Source organism: Salmo salar, chromosome 11 (genome assembly GCF_965601325.2).
Source record: "Salmo salar chromosome 11, fSalSal1, whole genome shotgun sequence".
Classification (NCBI taxonomy): domain Eukaryota; kingdom Metazoa; phylum Chordata; class Actinopteri; order Salmoniformes; family Salmonidae; genus Salmo; species Salmo salar.
In genome coordinates this window covers 3,998,642-4,014,479 of record NC_138301.1, presented here as the reverse complement: position 1 = coordinate 4,014,479, position 15,838 = coordinate 3,998,642, and the positions used below count along the sequence as shown (strand labels likewise).

The 15,838-nt window shown below is 43.3% G+C and overlaps 1 protein-coding gene across 4 annotated transcripts in view; it reads left to right on the top strand.

Moving 5' to 3' along the window:
* The window catches only part of daam2 (dishevelled associated activator of morphogenesis 2), a 260,782-nt gene that overhangs the window by 222,793 nt on the left and 22,151 nt on the right, over positions 1–15,838 (top strand). For 3 of the 4 annotated variants that reach the window (XM_082957632.1, XM_014126170.3, XM_014126171.3), the window contains 5 exons: positions 258–287; positions 2,334–2,440; positions 5,717–5,801; positions 12,897–13,003; positions 13,484–13,572. In XM_082957632.1, coding sequence (XP_082813758.1) covers positions 258–287; positions 2,334–2,440; positions 5,717–5,801; positions 12,897–13,003; positions 13,484–13,572 — 418 coding nt within the window. The remainder of the gene's footprint in view (positions 1–257; positions 288–2,333; positions 2,441–5,716; positions 5,802–12,896; positions 13,004–13,483; positions 13,573–15,838) is intronic. The other variant, XM_014126175.3, reaches the window with a different exon arrangement.

The following is a 15,838-nucleotide window of genomic DNA, read 5'->3' as shown; positions in this document are numbered from 1 at the left end:
GTTGTTTCCCAAAACCTTTTATAAACTCATCGCCACCAGTAGTGATGAAACAAGCCCTTGAAGACTTTCGATGAAGCAAGCCCCCCAGAGACATCTGCACTTTTGCATTCTAGTATGTAGTGGTGTAGTCTCTATTTGCTCTATAGCTAGCTACTGTGGTTTTGCCTTTCTTTGCTGGCTTGAAGTGCTAACCTTTGCATGTGTTTCGATTTTGGTCTCTCTCGCTCTCTCTCTGCACTCTCCGACTACCTGGGCAGGAGCTGCTCACTAACCAATCCTTCAAGCAGGTGAGTCTCGGGTCTCTCGTGCTCCGACACTGTTACCTCTGTCTCTCCTTCCCTCCCTCCCTTCCTCTCTCCCTTCTCCAAGCACACATGGGCTGCCACATGGATAATCATGTAGTGTTTGAAGTAGCTAGTGGAGTTATTGGTCTTTTGACCTCAATGGGGACTTTCTGGTGAATTCAAGTTTTAAATAAAAAATGTAATACATATTGGAAAATGAACCATTTATAGTATATTTTAATTAATTGGCTTGCTTGATTAGAGGTTAATAAGCATTACAAATGTGTTCTAAATGTACTTACCTGGATAAAAAGGGTTCAATTAGTAAACAAATAAGATAACAGCAGAGATAGATTTGTTTTAACAGTGATGGGTTGTAGATTGTGCTTTTAATGATATCTTAGTACTAAAACTGTCCGTTAGATAACATATCTAAAACTTTCAGTCAGCTCATGACTGACAGTGAATTTGAAAGTGTCATGGTCAAATGGGGTAGCAGGGTTGGGATCAGTTCAATTTCAATTCAGTCATTCAGGAAGTAAGCAAATTGAAATGTGAACTTACTTCCTGAATTGACGGAATTATATGGTATTGACCCCTGACATGTACAGTACTTGTGGGAAAGCAATCAGTGTTAAATCATCAGTCAGTTGTTAACAGCACTTCTCAGTTTTGACCTTAGTTAGGTTCATGAAGCCTTTAATGCCCCTAGTTGGGTTCATGAAGCCAAAGTGTAATTTCAATATCAATCATCATTGTCATAACAATCATCAGCATTATCATAACCATCATCACTAAACTACAATGAACAAAGTAAGAAAAGTATGAAGCGGAGCGCAGTTAAGTCCACTTAGCTAAAGCCAACAAACTAGTGTGGCCAAGAACACAAAAAAAGGTTCCCCCAACTACCTTTTGATCACCCCAGTTCATTGTAACAATTATAAAGGTGTATACATCTTGAGTGCGTGCGTGAGTAGAGAGAGATAGCAGGGCTGGGCGGCTGCAGTACAGCAAATGGGAGTGATCCCTTGACCCTGTGCCATCCTGCCAGTCAGGCTTTGCGGTAGAACTATTGGTCAATGCGGGCATGGAAGAAAAGCATCTTTCTTTGGAAGCCAGTAGCTGTTTCACATGCGTCATCCTCCCCGTAACCCCAAAGGGACATTTCGGAAGTGCAGGAAGCCTGCTCAGGCCATAAATAAAATACTTTTGAACATTTCAACCCCAGACAGTTTTTAAACATCTATTCGTTCCCCTTGTGGATTTTTTAATACTACATTTGTGTGAAGCTTACCAAAATATCTGACAAGCCGCCTCAAGCCCAGTTCGTAGCGCCGTTTCCTGCCCTTTCGGAAATGTTTATGGAATAGCCTGCGCTGTGTTCTTGATGGTGACTCACCAAAAAGCTTTCCTCCCAAGACCTATTTTAGATTTTCTGCTCGCACCGACATGGACTTTTGATGCTCTTTTTTTCATTGCTTTTCAGAGCTGTTTTTATATGCCTGACTGCAACGCTTCATTACATCAAGATGTTTATAAAACCTCCATAATGCTCTAATAAGTGACGTGTGTGAAACCTGACATAAGCACTCGGTGACAGTTGAAAACCTTTCCTGGCCAGGTGCCTTTGCCAATGGTTCTGGGAAGGGCGATTGTGACCAAAGGCCAACATTGGCACAACCTTAGCATTCAACCATAGGGAGGGTACAGTATGGTAGTATTGTGGACAGACTTCAATGTAGAGGCTTTAAATACCCTTCTCCTGCACTAAAGTGTCCATTTGTCACATTTCACATGAAAAGAAGTGGCATCACACGTCTTCCATCCAATCATTTGCTAATTGGCCTTAAACTGAATATGGGTGCGTCCGAAATGGCACCCGTATTCCTTATAGTCCACTACTTTTGACCAGGGCCCGCCTTGGTCAAAAGTAGTGGACTATAAAGGGAATAGCGACACCCAATTCGATTCTCACTTGGTGTCAATACTGTATACTGTCAGACACTGAACTTGTTTCTTCTCTCCTCCCTTTCTTCTCTCTCTGTGAAGAAAGAAACAGGCTCGATGGATGACCTGTACCTGAGCACTCGCAAGGTGAAGGAGCTGTCGGTAATCGACGGTCGTCGCGCTCAGAACTGCGTCATCCTGCTCTCTAAGTATGCACAAGTCTTTTAATGTAACCCTGGGACATCAGGACTCAGTACATTTAGACACATACAGAATTAGAGGGGGGTACAAAGAGGTGGGAGGAATAGTTAGAAGGTGGACTCTGGGATTGAAACTCGGTCTGGTAGGGAACAATATATGTATGTGCCTAGAGCGTTACCACTTCACAACAGCCACCACATATAGGACTCAGTGTTGTTTTGTTACACACATCACATTATAGTCCAGTCTCAGATCTATTTGTGCTGTGTAGCCAACTACTATGATCGTTATAGGAGTTAGCTATACAACACAAACAGATATAGGATCCAGGCTAATCGCATTATAATTCTCAACCCTTGTAACCATAAAGATGGCATTATATGGCCTTTTTGGCATCTATCTTTGCAATATATTATGTTAGAAATTATGGAGGTACCCTGAACTATACTGCAAAGTAAGTACACGATAACTCAATTGACGCCTCTGTGGTGCCATGGTAGCAAGGAGGTGGGGGGACGAGACCTCCGAGGGTCAAGCGTTCCACAGAGATGCTGGCCCATGTTGACTCAGATGCTTCCCACAGTTGTGGCAAATTGGCTGGATGTCCTTTGGGTGGTGGACCATTCTTGATACACATGGGAAACTGTTGCACGTGAAACACCCAGCAGCATTGCAGTTCTTGACACACTCAAACTGGTGTGCCTGGCACCTATTACCATAACACTTTCAAAGGTACTTAAATATTTTGTCTTGCCCATTCACCCTCTAAATGGCACACATCCATGTCTCAATTGTCTCAAGGATTAAAAATCCTTCTTTAGCCTATCTTCTTCCCTCCATCTACACTGATTTAACAGGTGACATCAATATGGGATCATACTGTAGCTTTTACCTGGTCAGTGTATTTTTAATGGACTCCTCAAGGAGGAGGACATCTGTTCAGGAAATGCAATTATATGGCGTAGTAGTCATTTAGAAAAGCAGGGATTTTTAAACTTGAGCCAAGGATGTGTGATTTGAAAAACATGACATTCCTTTTTGCTGATTTGTCGAAGTAATTGGGGAATCACAGTTATAAACATGACTGAAATGACAAATGTCTAAAACTAGACAAACAGTATAACTTCTCCTCGGGGGATGTCCAGTCACATAACATCTTGACTGGGATCAATTTTTGTCACTTCAAGGGAGCTAACTACTCCCCCAATTCACAATATGGCCTTTTGTATGCTTTAGTGCCCAAAGAGGGATGATTGAGAGTCTTGTCCCACTTCACAGATCAATAGACAGGATTTTAGAGCCCCCACATGCCCTAGAGCTCAGGTCTCTGTCATTGCCTACGTCCCAAATGGCACCCTATTCCCTATGTTGTGCATTACTTTTTACCAGAGCTCTATAGGCCTAAGGGTCCCATTTAGGATGCCGCCACTGCCAATGGCTAAAAACTAGTGGGTACATACACAGGCCCAACCAGTTCCAAATGAGGTCAGTCTGTAGTCAGTAGGGCTTTGTTGTGTACTGTGTACTGCCAGAGAGTGTCATCGATCCAAACCCAATGCAGTGGGCATTGATCAACTCTGCTGCTGACAGCAGTTGGCCATACTCCCGAGGTCGAGTATGGTCTGGTACAGCAGTACAATGTATGGAAGTTACCCAACAGTACTACAGTACATTGGAGTGATTGTGTTGCTTGTACTGTTAGTTTTTCATTAGTCAATCTTTTGATTATGTTATAAACTAGTTGAACGGATAGGTTGATATGCCTGTATTTGAGCAAAACCAATTTACTGTGGATAGCGAACTCATTTTGCCAGGCTATTTAATGTGAAATGCTTTGTTTTGTTAGGTTCTAATTTTGAGAAAATAACTCACGGACACTTGAGAAGCTTAACCAAGTTTAATTCTTCCCAAAGGGTCGATACAGCTGTAATTCAGACAAAAAAAAAACATTTCACACAGGCACTGATATTTAACCCTTTCTCCTAGGCTGAGTCTTCTCCACAACTGAACAGCCAATGCATCTCTGTTGCTAGACAGAACCTTAGTGATATCTGTTCTTCCTCACTTCATCTAACCAGACCTCTACCCCAAAGTGCTCACTCCTCCCCAACTCAAGGCTGTCATGGTTATTGATTCCAGACTTTGTCTCTTCTCCTCCCAGAGTATCCCTGATGGCTAACAATAACATATCCTGACATAATGTAAAGTTATACATCACCCTCTCTCCCTCAGTGACATTGTTAGTTTCTAAGATCTCCACCTGTCTCCCCTTATCAATGCCTGCCACATGTAATCGCTTCCCTGCACTCAACACATTCCAAGCTTAGTTGCACACATGATATACCTTCCTCCTATAACCCTTCACTTCTGGTGTAGACCCTCTAAGCCTTAGCACTCCATCAGTGACATGAATAAGTATATTTTCATATTCTCAGAACCCAACAGTTTGCATTGTGTAACACATTGCCTGGTGGGGATAAGCTATATTGACTTTTCAATATGAACCCACATTGATTGGAAACATTGCACCACTGTGTGTTTGTTTGCAAATGGTTGGTTAGCTTCTACAGTGCTAATAGTCCCCCACCGATGAAATTGGGAGGGGGACTATGGATCTGTCTCTGTCTGGATGTACGTTAGTACGTACGTCACACGTGATATCTCAGACACCACTGGCCCGATTTTGGCAAACCTTAGGTGAATAATGCAGGTAGGCTAGTGGTTAGAGCGTTGGGCCAGTAACTGAAAGGTTGCTGGATCGAATCCCAAAGCTGACAAGGTAAAAATCTGTCATTCTGCAAGGCAGTTAACCCACTGGGAGCCGAAGACGTGGATGTCGATTAAGGAAGCCCCCCGCACCTCTCTGATTCAGAGGGGTAGGGATAAATGTGGAAGACACATTTCAGTTGAAGGATTTCAGTTGTACAACTCACTAGGTATCCACCTTTCCATTAATACATTTTGACATGGAGATCCGGCATTTACAAAAGTACACTCATTGGCCCAAGTTGGGAGCAGCATCATTCATTGGGGATGACATGTTTACTGTTGCCTTGTTAAGAGAGATAGTTTGTTTTACTGTTTTTCAACAAGGCATTGTACAAGCTAAACTGTGGGTACAAATTACATTCTAAATGTAATTAAAACACAGTAAACAGAAGACCTAAGCGAGCTGAGGCAGTTAAGTCACATATAGTGTAGATACTGTATCCCTCCTGCCTCCCTGCAGTTTGTATCATCATTGCTAACTAAATCTCTTGCGGTCTGTTGGTCTGTCCTCGCAGGTTAAAAATGAGCAATGAGGAGATCAAGAGGGCCATTCTAGAGATGGACGAGCGGGAAGAGCTAGCCAAGGACATGCTGGAGCAGGTAATTTATCCTCAATAAAAAATAAATTAAAAACAATCCTTTCATATCTTGATTACATTGAGATTGAGACATGATCACGTCTCTTTTGTTATTTGTGTGAATACTTGGGAATCGATTTCGTAAATTAAATTCTTTTTTAGATTAATTCCTGGTGATTCAAGTCTTTTTTTTATTACCAAAAAAACGACCCCCCCCCAACAACAAAAAAACACTTGCGGAAGGTATTGGCCCTCGGGCCGCCTGTTGCTGACCCCTGCTCTACCAGATCATCAGTAGACTCCATCACCATCATTTACTGACCCTCTCCAGAAGATGCAGCATTCAAAGAATTGGCCCCTATTGGTTGGCCTGACCTGTCATGATATATTGCTTGTTTGTTTGTTCGTTTTTGGTTATGAAGCACAATGACATTTCTATTATGAAAATAAGTTTAATAAATTATTATTATTATTGTTAAAGGGGTAGTTCAGCATTTTACAATTTAATGTTAAATGGTTCCTCACCCAAGTAGACCAGTGACCAGGAGAAACTGTAATCCATGGTTTGTTTATTCTTTAAATGTCAAATCAACTCAATATTTAGTGCCTGTTTAAAGAAAAAACCTATAGTCACAGAGGAAAGAGATAAATAATTCCTTTTGCCAGGCAGACTTTTATGCAAAGTGAGTCTTGCGGCGTGTATAGACATTGACAAAGAAAATCAGGTTAATGCTTTGCTTAGGGGCACAACAATAAAGTAGACCACGTGAGAATTAAGCCACTTTCTGGCTACATCCCGATTCTCCCCTCTTATCCGAAGTGTGCACATGCACACTCCCTGTCATAGATTTAACACGGGTGGAAACTCCTTCCAACCAATGCTCATACCCATCCTATGCTTTTAAATCCTTTACTGGACGTGTGCAAAAGAAGGGTGGAGAATCGTTTTGGCGTCTACTGAAGTGTAACTCAAAATATCAGACTTAAGATATTTACCTGTATACAGTACCAGTCAAAAGTTTGGACACACCTACTCATTCCAGGTTTTTTTTTTTTTTTTACTATTTTCTACATTGTAGAATAATAGCGAAGACTTCAAAACTATGAAATAACACATCATGTAGTAACCAAAAAAAAAGTGTTAAACAAATGAAAATATATTTTATATTTGAGATTCTTCAAAGTAGCCACCCTTTGCCTTGATGACAGCTTTGCACACTCTTGGCATTCTCTCAACCAGCTTCATGATGCATTTCAATTAACAGGTATGCCATGTTAAAAGTAAATTTGTGGAATTTCTTTCCTTAAAACCTGTTGGGGCTCGGGGGCAGTATTGAGAAATTTTGAAAAAAATATGTGCCCATTTTTAACTGCCTCCTACACCAACTCAGAAGCTAGGATATGCATATTATTAACACATTCGGATAAAAAACACTCTGAATTTTCTAAAACAGTTTGAATGGTGTCTGTAAGTATAACAAAACTCATATTGCAGGCAAAAACCTGTGAAAAATAGATCAAAAAAAATGTGACTGTACTATTTAGTGTCAATGTTTTATAGATACCATAGTGAGAAAGGATTAATTTCGCAACACCTACGGCTTCCACTAGATGTCAACGATCTTTATAAAGTTGTTTGAAGCGTCTATGATAAACAGAGAGCAAATTAGAATGCAAGGAAGTTGACATGTCGTCACTTCATTTTTTGCGCCTGCGCATAAATCTGAGAAGCGTGAGTTTGTCATTAATTGTTTATCAAGACATAGGATAGGTTGTGTGAAAATATTACTGATGTTTAACGTTAAAAATGGACCAAAAGATTAATGCTAAACAACCTTTGACATGTTTGAACGAACGTAAATAGATTATTTACTAGGTTGTTTTAGCTTTTCGGCGTGATTTACAACCCCCCCCATCACGTTTTGTGGGAGCATAATGAACGCTAACTACTTGGTGTTATTTGGACATAAATTATGAACTTTGTCAAAAGAAACCACATTTGTTCCGGACCTGGGATTCCTGGCAGTGCCTTCTGATGGAGATAATCAAAGGTAAGGGGATATTTACAATGTTATTATCGATATTAGATGATGCTAACTGTATAGCATAGCTTATTGTTCTTAGCATACCACCCCGTTTATTGCAAAATGTGATTTCCCAGTAAAGTTATTTTGAGATCTGGCCATTCGGTAGCAATTACGAGATGATAATATATTATTCTTTGAATGACAATATTATAATTTACCAATGTTTTCGAATAGTAATTTTGTTATGTTCACCGGAAGCATTTCAGAGAAGAAAAAAAATCTGAATTTCACGCTACTGTAAAATGCTGTTTTTGGATATAAATATGAACTTGATGGAACAAAAAATGCATGTATTGTATAACATAATGTCCTAGGAGTGTCATCTGATGGAGATTGACAAAGGTTAGTGCATAATTCTAGCTGGTTTCTGCTTTTGGTGACGCCTGACCTTGAATTGAAAATGGATGTTTGTACTTTTGTGGCTATGTACTGTCCTAACATAATCTAACTTTATGCTTTTGCCGTAAAGCCTCTTTGAAAATCGAACAATGTGGTTAGATTAAGGAGATGTTTATCTTTTAAATTGTGTAAAATAGTTGATTGTTTGAGAAATTGAAATTATTAGATTTTTGATGTTTTGAATTTCCAGCCTTGTTAGCAATCCCGACTCGGGGTTCATTGCTAACCTGCAGCCCCAACAGGTTAATGCGTTTGAGACAATCAGTTGTCTTGTGACAAGGTAGGGGTGGTATACAGAAGATAGCTGTCACGTCCGTCGTAAGGAGGAGACCAAGGCGCAGCGTGAATATCGTTCCACATCTTTATTATGTTGTGAAACTTAGCCAAACAAACAAACTACAAACAAACAACAAACCGTGACAACAGAGGTGCAACATGCACTAACTCAAAATAATCTCCCACAAAACCAAGTGGGAAAAACAATGACTTAAATATGATCCCCAATTAGAGATGGCTCTGGTGCAGGACGAAGAACCCTCTCATCCTGCGGATCCGCCAACATTGGAGGCGGCTCTCTTTCGGGGGTCGTCACCGAAAGCTCCGGACCGTGGATCGTCACCGGAGGACCCGGACCGTGGATCGTCGCCGGAAGCTCCGGACTGTGGATCGTCACCGGAGGAACCGGACCATGGATCGTCACCGGAGGAACCGGACCATAGATCGTCGCCGGAGGCTCTGAATTGGGAACCCCCGCTGGAGGCTCTGGACTAAGGACCGTCGCTGGAGACTCTTGACTACGGACCGTCTCTGGAGGCTCTTGGCTGTGGACCGTCTCTGGAGGCTCCGGACTGGGAACCGTCGCTGCAGGCTCCGGACTGGGAACCGTCGCTGCAGGCTCCGGACTGGGAGCCGTCGCTGCAGGCTCCGGACTGGGAGCCGTCGCTGCAGGCTCCGGACTGGGAGCCGTCGCTGCAGGCTCCGGACTGGGAACCGTCGCTGCAGGCTCCGGACTGGGAGCCGTCGCTGCAGGCTCCGGACTGGGAACCGTCGCTGCAGGCTCCGGACTGGGAGCCGTCGCTGCAGGCTCCGGACTGGGAGCCGTCGCTGCAGGCTCCGGACTGGGAGCCGTCGCTGCAGGCTCCGGACTGGGAGCCGTCGCTGCAGGCTCCGGACTGGGAGCTCCGGGCCATGGATTATCACTGGAGGCTCCGGGCCATGGATTATCACTGGAGGCTCCGGGCCATGGATTATCACTGGAGGCTCCGGGCCATGGATTATCACTGGAGGCTCCGGGCCATGGATCATCACTGGAGGCTTCGTGCCATGGATCATCACTACAGGCTCCGGGCCATGGATCATCACTGGAAGCTCCGTGCCATGGATTATCACTGGAGGCTCCGGGCCATGGATCATCACTGGAGGCTCCGGGCCATGGATCATCACTGGAGGCTCCGGGCCATGGATCATCACTGGAGGCTCCGGGCCATGGATCATCACTACAGGCTCCGGGCCATGGATCATCACTGGAGGCTTCGTGCCATGGATCATCACTACAGGCTCCGGGCCATGGATCATCACTGGTTGCTTCGTGCCATGGATCATCACTACAGGCTCCGGGCCATGGATCATCACTGGTTGCTTCGTGCCATGGATCATCACTACAGGCTCCGGGCCATGGATCATCACTGGTTGCTTCGTGCCATGGATCATCACTGGAGGCTCCGGGCCATGGATTATCACTGGAGGCTTCGTGCCATGGATCATCACTACAGGCTCCGGGCCATGGATCATCACTGGACGCTTCGTGCCATAGATCATCACTGGAGGCTTCGGACCATGGATCATCACTGGAGGCTGGTTGTGTGGAGCAGGCACAACACGTCCTGGTTGGATACCCACTTTAGCTCGGTAAGTGTGGAGAGCTGGCACAGGACGCACTGGGTTGTGAAGGCGCACTGGAGGCATAGTGCATAGAGCCGGCGCAGGATACCCTGGGCCGTGGAGGCGGACTGGAGGTCTGGAGCGTAAAGCTGGCACAACGCGTCCTGGCTGAATACCCCCTGTCGCACGGCAAGTGCGGGGAGCTGCCACAGGCCGCACTGGGTTGTGCTGGCTAACTGGGGATACCGTGCATAGAGCTGGCGCAGGATATCATGGGCCGAAGAGACGCACCGGAGACCAGGAGCGCTGAGCCGGCACAATCCGTCCTGGCTGAATGCCCACTCTAGCACGGCAAATGCGGGGCGCAGGCACAGAGCGCACCGGGCTATGAATGCGCACTGGAGATACAGTGCGCATCACCGCATAACCCGGTGCCTGACTGGTCACACGCTCCCCACAGTAAGCACGGGGAGTTGGCTCAGGTCTAAATCCTGACTCCACCAACCCAAAGCTTCCTCTCGGACTTCCGTCATTGCCATGACTCCCAGTCTCGTCGCCGTTCCTCCCTCGCTGCTTCCACCTGTTCCCATGGGAGGCGATCCCATCCGGCCTGGATCTCCTCCCACGTCCAGGATCCTTTGCCGTCCAGGATGTCCTCCCATGTCCATTCCTCCTGGCCACGCTGCTTGGTCCTCTGGTGGTGGGAGATTCTGTCACATCCGTTTTAAGGAGGAGACCAAGGCGCAGCGTGAGTATTGTTCCACATCTTTATTATGTTGTGAAACTTAGCCAAACAAACAATAAACTACAAACAAACAACAAACTGTGACGACAGAGGTGCAACATGCACTAACTCAAAATAATCTCCCACAAAACCAAGTGGGAAAAACAACTACTTAAATATGATCCCCAATTAGAGACAACGATGACCAGCTGCCTCTAATTGGGAATCATACAACAACCCAAACATAGAAAAAAGAAACTCAAACACAACATAGAAAAAAGAAACTAGATAAAAAACCCCAGTCACGCCCTGACCTACTTTACCATAGAAAATAAGAGCACTCTATTGTCAGGACGTGACAATAGCCCTATTTGGTAAAAGACCAAGTCCATATTATGGCAAGAACAGCTCAAATAAGCAAAGAGAAACGACAGTCCATCGTTACTTTAAGACAAATTCTCAGTCAATCTGGAAAGAACTTTGAAAGTTTCTTCAAGTGCAGTCGCAAAAACCATCAAGCTCTATAATGAAACTGGCTGTCATGAGGACTGCCACAGGAAAGGAAGAGCCAGAGTTACCTCTGCTGCAGAGGATAAGTTCATTATAGTTACCAGCCTCAGAAATTGCAGCCCAAATAAATGCTTCACAGAGTTCAAGTAACAGACACATCTCAACATCAACTGTTCAGAGGAGACTGAGTGAATCAGGCATTCATGGTTGAATTGCTGCAAAGAAGCCACTACTAACGGACACCAATAAGAAAAAGAGACTTGCTTGGGCCAAGAAACACGAGCAATGGACATTAGACCGGCGGAAATTTGTCCTTTAGTCTGATGTGTCCAAATTTGAGATTTTTGGTTCCAACCGCCATGTCTTTGTGAGACGCGGAGTAGGTGAACGGATGATCTCTGCATGTGTGGTTCCCACCATGAAGCATGGAGGAGAAGGTGTGATGGTGTGGGGATGCTTTGCTGGTGACACTGTCACTGATTTATTTAGAATTTAAGGCACACTTAACCAGCATGGCTACCACAGCATTCTGCAGCGATACGCCATCCCATCTAGTTTGGGCTTAGTGGGACTATCATTTGTTTTTCAACAGGACAATGACCCAAAACAAACCTTCAGGCTGTGTAAGAGCTATTTGATAAAGAAGGAGAGGGTTGGAGTGCTGCATCAGATGACCTGGCCTCCACTATCACCCAACATCAACCCAATTGAGATGATTTTGGATGAGTTGGACTGCAGAGTGAAGAAAAGCAGCCAACAAGTTCTCAGCATATGTGGGAACCCCTTCAAGACTGTTGGAAAACCATTCCTCGTGAAACTGGTTGAGAGAATGCCAAGAGTGTGCAAAGCTGTCATCAAGGCAAAGGGTGGCTACTTTGAAGAATCTAAAATATAATATATCTTTTGATTTGTTTAACACTTTTATGGTTACAACATGATTCCATATGTGTTATTTAGTAGTTTTGATGTCTTCACTATTATTCTACAATGTAAAAAAAATAGTAAAAAATAAAGAAAAACCATTGAATGAGTAGTTGTGTCCAAACTTTTGACTGGAACTGTACATAACTGTAGATTAAGCTACGGCCACACAGATGCAGGAACATGGATAAAATCATATATACATTAATCAATTGTCAATTTTTGTCAGTCAAAAGTTAAACTTACGTCAACTTGTTTTATACAAAAGTGATTACAGCACAAAGGCAGACATATTGTGCGTTTTTTGATGGGCAATCATCTCAATTGACCATCATCCGTCTATAAGGATTACTCCCATTAGCTCAATCTGTCATTTTCAGACACAAAAGCTGCGGCCTACAGAAAAATAACATATGTATTTGGGAATGAACCAGAACTATTCTAACCAGTAAAATTACACAAATGATGATATAAATGCAGGGATGCAAATTCAAGTAATCAATCGTGTATTGCTAACTACATTTACATTTCTTAGATGCATTATAAGAAAACTTGGGTTTTGATTTGAGTTCCTCCTGGGTTTGTGCTTGTGTAGCTGCTGAAGTTTGTCCCTGAAAAGAGTGACATTGACCTCCTGGAAGAGCACAAACACGAGCTGGAGCGCATGGCCCGTGCTGACCGCTTCCTCTTCGAGATGAGCAGGTGAGCTTCAACATTTTGCTAACACCCCATTTCCAATGAGATTCTATTTGCCATATATTTTTAACTGTGCTATTTCACAAAAGTTCTGAACCTACAGTAAATACATTTTATAGACAGTATATTTTACAATTGTTATCTTGTTATTAGTCCCACCCTTTAGCTCCATTCAACCCCTCCCATCTATCCCTCAACACCATCCATATTGGATTTCTATTTGCCATCTATTTTTCAACTGTGCTGTGATGCTTCACAAAAGTTATGAACTTTCTATTCTCATAGTTTCTACAGATTGTAAATTAAAGATAAACATTTTTGCTAAAAGTATTATTATATTATTGATCGATTGACTATGACTTTTCAAATCACCCAGTATTGCTATCTGCAGCATTAGCTCCAGGTAAATGTTGCAAGGATATTTTTTGTTTTGTGTTTTTTCTCTCTATCCCATCCCTTTCATCCCCTCTTTAATCCCACCTCTAGAATTGACCACTACCAGCAGAGACTTCAGGCCCTGTACTTCAAGAAGAAGTTTGCAGAGCGCCTGGCGGAAACCAAGCCCAAGGTCGAAGGTACAATTGAGTAGCTAGTCAAAGACACTCGGGCCCTGTGGTCCTGTGTGGCTCAGTTAGTAAGTCTATGGCCCTAGGGTAATGGGTTTGATTCCCTCTGGGGCCACCCATACGAAAATGTATGCACTCACTGATAAGTTGCTATAGACAAAAGCCTCTGCCAAAGAGCATATCTTCATTCGGATTCACTTTTTTTCATTTGGGTACATTGAATGTTCTTGAAAAGACTCCTATAGATGAACTGAAATAGCAGAGGAAATGTGAGGAGAGTAGTCATCAGACTATTATAAATAAAAAGGCCCTAGTTATCTGTGGTGAAACCACACTGAAGAGAAAGATCTAGTAGGAGGAGAGGAATTGTCAATAAGTCTGTTATTTAGACATCTAGCAAAGCATTTCTCTGAGCTTTTTGTGTTTGTGCGCGTACGTGTGTTTGTGAGCGTATGTGTGTGTACGGTATGTGTGAGTCGTGTGTGTGTGTGTGCACACGTGCACGTGAACTTATGTGTGCATGCCCATGTGTGTGTTTGGACCGGACTTTGGTTTTTTCTCCGGTTGAAATAAAGAGTGAAGTTACCAGGGATGATGTTTTGGAAAGCTGGCAATTTTTGAGAGGGGAGAGGCGTTCTCATAAACACTGCTGTTCCCTTCTAAGTGCTGCATGGGTAAAGGCTTCCAGCAAAAGGCATGCAGTACACAGATGTGTATATGTGTGCTCGTGCATTTGTGAGAGAGAGTGTGCGTGAGAATGTGTGTGTGTATTTGTCTGTGATTTGACTGTGCGTGCGTGTGTGAGAATGTGACCTTGTATGTGTGTGCTTGCGCTTGTTTTAGAAGTTACCTTAGAGGTTTCTACTCAGGCTTATGACATTAAGACATGCACACTTTAATAACATTTGAATAAGATCTAAGACAAGTAATCCTATCATAACCTCAGAGACAACTTTTCATGGAGGAAATAAGCAGCCTTTATACACGCTCAGTGGAATTTATTTCAAACCCTCTCCATGATGTCCATGCAGGATGAGGACAGTTTGTGGGTTCTGGAATGGAACGAGGCAGATATTGTACAAGCATGATTCAGTCATGTAACTATTGCCTATGTCTATATTACACAGAATGTCTGCTTAATACTGTGTCTGGAAGTATTTGGTGATTTGGTGTATTTTGACAATGGCTTTTTAAATAATATCACTCTTTGCAGTACAGTAGGTGGCTCTGACAGTGTGAAAAGGTTCTTCTCTACCTTTTCACTAAACCTGATTTTGCTCCCTTCACAATTGTCATTGTCGGAAGTAGATAGGAGTAAAGGAAACGTCAAGGGGTCAGATTGTTGATGTCTATGAAGCATCTATGAACTGCTTATGTACTTCTTATGAATGTATTATGTCTGGGTTATGAATGTGTTATGAAGTCCTTATGCAGGGGATGATGTTGTGTCTCATTTCAAGTATCCCCACAACCACATTGGCTCCACCTGACCTGTGTCGTGTATGGGGTTCAATGCAACCGAACATTCAGATATAAATACATAATGTAGAATATACATCCTCCTCTGTCAGATAGGTCATCTCTGCTCTGGAGGAGACATTTCTATCTGGAACAAATCTGCACCCTCCTGAACTCCACTCATGTTACTGTATTAATTGCATTCTGTCTTAGTTTTTTTTTGGTGGAGAGGTCTCATGGATGGTCTGTCCTTGCATTTCTTCAGCCCCATCTCTCAGCTATTTACCAAAACAGTGGCGGGATAACAGCCTTGTTGTTTGTGCTGCAGATTGATCTTTTAAAGTGAAGAAAGAGATCTCTGAAGAGATGCGGCCTGTTCTGTGATGCCAACTCTCACTCCAGGGAGAGATAGATTAGGATGGGGATGGCTTTTGTTCTACTAGTACTCCGTAGATCTGTATTGTGGTTTTGTTCCTTTTAAGTCAAAGAAACACTCGCTCTCCTTCCTTTGCATGTGAGGATGAACCCTTTAGCTACTATGGACATCTTGCATAATGATTGTAGTCTATGTATTAGCTATCGTGACACGTTGTTAATTTTCCTCTCTCACTGAAGTTTGAGGTTGAACCCTCAGCTAAGACGTCATGGATGTAGTCCATGGGAAGATCTCAATTGCATACTCCTTGCGTCCTCTCACCTCGTCTCCTTCTCATAACCCATTAGAGGAGGTCATCAGAGGGGAAGGACTTCTGGCTTTCTTATCCAATGGGTTTTGAGAAGGAGAAGATGAGAGAGGATGCAAGGAGTATGCATTTGA